Raw genomic sequence first — 6,288 nt, 5'->3', positions numbered from 1 at the left:
ATTACACTATTTAACACTAATTACTACTTAACTAAGCTTACAATTAATAAATTGCAAATATGTCACAAGTACATCATACGATTCCCAATGCCAGGAAGGTTTTGGGAATATACTGAGCAAAAGTTGCTTCTTGAGCTTACTGTGGGACTTGGTCAATCTGTGTAAGAATGTCCTATAATATTAATTTATATAAAACATTCTTGTTGCAGGGCAAACTTCACAGAGGAAACCGAGCGGCAACACCAAAACTCACCAATGTACGCACTGTGAATATACAACAGCTGTGAAGTCACGGTTAATAAGCCATTTGAGGAAACATACCAATGAGAAGCCATACAGATGTGGCCAGTGTAACTATGCTAGCAACCACAAATGTGCCGTGCGAGTCCATGTAAGGAAACACACCGGGGAAAAGCCTTACAAATGTGGCCAGTGTAGCTATGCTAGCAAATACATAGGTGACGTGCGAGTCCATGTAAGGAAACACACAGGAAAAAAGCCTTACAAATGTGGTCAGTGTAGTTACGCTGGTGCCAAAAAATCTAGTTTGCAAGAACATGTAAGGAAACACACTGGAGAAATGCCTTACAAATGTGGCCAGTGTAGTTACGCTTGTGCCAAAAAGTCTAATTTGCAAAGACATGTAAGGAAACACACAGAGAAAAAGTTATACAAATGTGGTCAGTGTTGTTTCGCTAGTGCCCAAAAATTTAATTTGGATGAACATGTAAGGACACACACAAGGGAAAAGCGTTACAAATGTGGCCAGTGTAACTATGCTAGCAACTACAAAGGCAGCGTGCGAGTCCATGTAAGGAAACACACAGGGGAAAAGCCTTACAAATGTGGTCATTGTTGTTTCGCTAGTGCCCAAAAATCTAATTTGCAAGAACATGTAAGGACACACACAGGGGAAAAGCCTTACAAATGTAGTCAGTGTAGTTTCGCTAGTGCCTATAAATCTAATTTGCAAGAACATGTAAGGACACACACAGGGGAAAAGCCTTACAAATGTGCTCAGTGTAGCTATGCTAGCAAATACAAAAGTAACGTGCGAGTCCATGTAAGGACACACACAGGGGAAAAGCCTTACAAATGTGGTCAGTGTAGTTTCGCTAGCGCCTATAAATCTAGTTTGCAAGAACATGTAAGGACACACACAGGGGAAAAGCCTTACAAATGTGCTCAGTGTAGTTTCGCTAGTGCCCAAAAATCTCATTTGCAAAAACATGAAAGGACACACACTGGGGAAAAACCTTACAAATGTGGTCAGTGTAGTTACGCTAGTGCCCAAAAATTTCATTTGCAAGAACATGTAAGGAAACACACTGGGGATAAGCCTTACAAATGTGGTCAGTGTAGTTACGCTGGTGCCAAAAAATCTAATTTGCAAGAACATGTAAGGACACACACAGGGGAAAAGCCTTACAAATGTGTTCAGTGTAGTTACGCTAGTGCCCAAAAATCTCATTTGCAAAAACATGAAATGACACACACTGGGGAAAAACCTTACAAATGTCGTCAGTGTAGTTACGCTAGTGCGCAAAAATCTCATTTGCAAGAACATGTAAGGAAACACACTGGGGACAAGCCTTACAAATGTGGTCAGTGTAGTTACGCTAGTGCCAAAAAATATAATTTGCAAGAACATGTAAGGAGGACACACTGGAGAGAAGCGTTACAAATGTGACCAGTGTAGGTTTTGGTAATTTTTGCAAAATCCATAAAAGCAAACATACTAATAATAATGAGACACTTTAGAAGTGTGACCTTACAAGTACAAAGAATAGGGTATTTGACTACTAGTCAAATCAGTTTCTTTTTTCGAATTGTCAAAATGATATTGCCACTATGGAAATTATATAAAACACTTGCATGTGACGTCACAATCAAATTACCTACTCTTTATAGTTTTATACGGGATTTAAAATAGAAATTGTGTATAAAAATAACTGCCGTCTACGTTTCTCTATTAATCTTCTGGTGCTTTATTTCATGCATGGTGTAGAATAATTTATTTTAAATACAGTCAAGTACCGTATTGTTAACCAGATCTTTAACTACATTTTAAAGGTACAATACTCTTTATAGCGACGCCTAGCACGACGAAGGTCCGGTATCGGTACATGGATTGCGCTGGCGTGTGGAGTTCTCGAAACTAACTGAAGAATGGCCGGCGCCTTAGTAGCAATGTACTATTAAATTGATTGATGACAAAACTTCAATTCCTAGCTGTGTAACGAACTAGGATAACTGTATTAGCTATAGTTCGTTTTTTTTAGCATTAGAAAAAAGGTAAACAATCTTGACATGTATTTTTTTAAGTATTTAATAAAAAAATAAAATAAAATAAAATTCATTTATTTCAAGCTATTTAGCTCATACAATTACAATTACAATTTAAAAATACAATTAACATTACAATTTAAAATAATAATAATAATAATACAATAATACAATTGTATTTATAAACACTTTAAAAAAATTAATTTATATTACTTATGAAAGCAAAAGAATGCAAATGTTCGTATATGGTTTATAATTGTAACATATTTGCTGTGACTTATTTTTTAAAAGTGATTTTTAATAAAAAGACACATCAAGATCGCTTACCTTCTTTCTAATGCTAAAAAAAAGAACTGTATAGGCTGGCTAGAGCTCAAACATGACCCCTCGGGAATTGGTTTCGTGCATGAAAAATATTTTGCAATTTTTGTTCAATAATCACGATCAACAACACAAAACTAATCTATAAATGTGTAATCCGCAAATTTTTTGTTACATTTTTGTAAAGATATTCGAGTTTAAATACGTAAAATTTAAGCATATGCACTTTTTTACTGATCTAATGTATAAACCGAAATAAATGTCATTATATGAAGGCAAAAATGACCAAGCCCTCCAGTGTACAGAGCTGGAATCGAACCAGCGTCCTATGTTAACGCGACAGATGCCTGAACCACTCGACCACCCGGTTACGGTGGCATGGGTCGAAATTTCCAAGTATGACAATTTCCTGAAGGCTTGTGGCGCTTTCTGGCCATCCCTAAGGTAGAACAGTATGGTTCGACCTCCTAACCGAATTAACTCAGGTGATTACGGATATAATTTCATAAAATGTTCTTTTTTTCATAGAGTATTAATGGCAGCGCCATCGCTTTTCGCTAGCCCGTAATAACTGAGTTGATTCGGTACAGCGCGGGAATGCTGCCTGCGTCATGGGCACCTTGCAGGGTACATTTTAGCTTTATACTAGTTCTATTTTATTTTATAAGTAGATATAATTCTTTTAAAATAGATTTCGTTTGTATATTTTTTTGTTTAAGGAAAATAAATCTATTAAGAGCAGTATTATATTTAACAGATGCCTTATGTTATAACGAGGAAAAAATCATTCATAAAGCTAATTGTGCCGCGAGCGACACAGATGTAAAGCCTGACCAGAAGTAAATGATCATTGTCAAGAGGGCGCTGTTATTCTCGGATCATGTATAGGGTGACAGTTCAGCATATTATGAAAAAATTAGTTCCAGTGAAATTCCGCAACATGGCGCGTGATCATATATTACTGCGAGCATGGTAATAACGGCCAATATTGCAATGCCGTGCAAAAGGTTTAACATGTAGAATTTTATACTTAATAGCCAACAAAAACTTTGATTGATTGGTCAATAAAAAATAATTGGTAATTAAAATATAATTGCGGAAAAAGGTGTATTCAATTCAATTTATTTATTAAATAAAGATAACAATTATCTTAATTTTTGTTAGTATATTCTTAAAAATAATGTTAGTACTTAAAAGTTAAATTAGATTTTACATTTAAAATTATTTCATTAATTACAGGACAACACACATGATCAGCAATCATCTTTAGGATGCTGTTTGGGCTGTCCCTCGTTCTGCTCAACAGAGACGCTGCATTTTTGCGCAAGATTGCTGCAAACCCATCGGTGCGTGACTCCGCGAACATGGTGCTTACGCTGCAGAATTTGGGCAGGCCAATCAGCATCCTAAAAGCATTGTTGTACTGCACCCTAATAGCATTGTCTGACTTTTAGGTATATCGGACCCACAGGCTGCCAGTGTAAAAAGACGAGCAGTATGTCTTGTTGAATATTGCAATGCCGTGCAAGATGTACATGTAGCATTTTATAATAGCCAACAAAAACTTTGATTGATTGGTCAATAAAAATAATTGGTAATTAAAATATAATTGCGGAAAAAGGTGTATTTGTAAGATAACTTGATGAGTGTCAATCATATGGAGGGTCATTCTACTTTTTACTGCAGGTATTTTTGTCCCCAGAAGAAAGTATGTGATTTTTATATTTGTAAATTATGTAATTTGTTTAATTTTAATGCTGCACTAACGATACTTTGTGACCAAAGTAAAAAATATGGTATCTATTTTTATATTTTTTTTTTAAGGTAACAAAGATGTCTTTATGAGTGAAAGAGCAGGGACGTTAACAAAGTGGTATATTTGCCTACTCCAAGCTATAAATACTAAAAATAAAAAAGCCACGGGTCAAATATTAAGGCATATTCTGTGCATATCGGTTTTTAGTAGCTAGTGTAAGTTAAAACATATGACGAATATTAAAATTTCAAGATTGAAATCATAAAAACATGCAGTAAAAAATAGAATGACAATGGAACGTTTTTCGAAGCCAAAATTGCACTGAGAGCTTTGACGACTTGTATATATGTATATAACGTCGCTATGCCCATGTATTTGTGAATGGTTAACTGTACAATAAATAACTCAGTGAAAATTTAGACTTTTATTCCTATTAATACCATTCTTCCCACTTACTTATTCGTTTCTTCTTCCATTGCCATGTACAGTTGTACACCATGCTGTCCTTGCTAATATCAAAGAGAATTTGAAAACGAGGCGTGTTGTCAAAGTAAATTTTGTAGCCACAGTAAATTTACTGCCATCTTTCATCACATGATTTAAGACTTAGAACGCCATTTGACTTAGATACTTATTCTTTCACTGATATTATTATGTGTTAAATTTGTTAAATATCAAAGGCTGTCGCCATCTAAACGAGTATAGGCCAAAGGTATGGCGCCATCGCTCGAATAGATGCCACCAAAAGTACCTTCACAAGCCGCCTCTATACTAAATTGTCTTTGTTAATATTATTAATACGAAAGTAGGAGTACTTTCTCTATCTGCCTGTCTGTTACCTCTTCATGCTTAAGCCGCTAAATCGATCAAGATGAAACTTGGAGGTCCGGGCAAGGATATCGGATAGTTTTTGTGAGTCATTTTGATCATTCCACGCAGACGAAGCTACGAGCAGAAGCAGGTAGGTATATGATAAAATAGCAACAATTACACGACCGGCCATCGGCGATGTAAAAGATAAAAGGGCGATAATGAGTTCTAACTGTGGCAATAACAACGTTAATTCCGTACACGGCGGGAAGAAGTTAATAAGTGGCGGGAAGAAATTTGAACCTTATGTAATTTGAATTTAAGTTTAAATTTCTTCAATAAAACATCTCGAGTTATCAACCTCTTCCCGCCGTGTACCGAATTATGGTATGTATGTACAATAGGGGTTATTACTGCAATGTTCTGCTACCAGAGTGCAGCACTAGCCCGTTTAGTAAACCATAGAGTAACTTATACATACTGTGCCCTTAACAGTTCTTTGACAAGTTTTCAGAGATAATAAAATATGACAGAGGACCTACCGGGAAACGTAAATCCGAAATATCGCTATCTGCCTTTTTATGCAAGAGTGACAGAGATGTTAGATAGAGAAATTTCGATTTTCTTATTTCGCGATAGACCCTCGTCGCTCAGATCTCATCAGATTGTGGTAGGGGCGCCCCCTACGCAGAGTTTCGCGTAATATTCTCTATTGTACTTACATCATAAGGGCCCTCCACACTCATGCGCGAATCGCGGCTTTGCGCTGCGTAGTCTGGAGCGCCCTATTGCGCGCTATACACACATGCGTTGATAGGTTGGTATTACATCTTTACGGTCGCCAAGCACTAGTTGTAGGAAAGCCGTTTGGCCATATTATACTACTCTTTGCGTTTGGCCTACCTACAAAAAGTTCCCGGCTAAAACGTAGTGGTTATAGTTGGTCAAACCAAATAACTACATAAGAACAAAAATAACTATACTCATCCTTTTCTTTTGGGTGCTAGGTGCTAGTACTAGTGTAAGACAAAGATAGTATGATTCTCTCTGTCTATGTTCGAAATGAGACAGTCCTTTGACAAACTATAGTTGGTCAAGCAAATCTTGTCAGTAGA

The 6,288-nt window shown here is 36.4% G+C and overlaps 1 protein-coding gene across 1 annotated transcript; it reads left to right on the top strand.

Moving 5' to 3' along the window:
• The first annotated feature begins 213 nt into the window (after positions 1 to 213).
• LOC134753312 (zinc finger protein 431-like) lies at positions 214 to 2,029 on the top strand. The gene has a single exon (XM_063689163.1). The coding sequence runs from the start codon at positions 581 to 583 to the stop codon at positions 1,688 to 1,690; it is 1,110 nt and encodes a 369-aa protein (XP_063545233.1). The 5' UTR covers positions 214 to 580; the 3' UTR covers positions 1,691 to 2,029.
• Positions 2,030 to 6,288: the final 4,259 nt, after the last annotated feature.

The sequence above is a fragment of the Cydia strobilella genome, chromosome 26, assembly GCF_947568885.1.
Source record: "Cydia strobilella chromosome 26, ilCydStro3.1, whole genome shotgun sequence".
Lineage (NCBI taxonomy): Eukaryota > Metazoa > Arthropoda > Insecta > Lepidoptera > Tortricidae > Cydia > Cydia strobilella.
This window is presented reverse-complemented; position numbering and strand designations above follow the sequence as displayed.

Coding starts and splice junctions, on each gene's coding strand:
- LOC134753312 (XM_063689163.1), top strand. CDS start 581: ATGCCTTACAAATGTGGCCAGTGTAGTTACGCTTGTGCCAAAAAGTCT.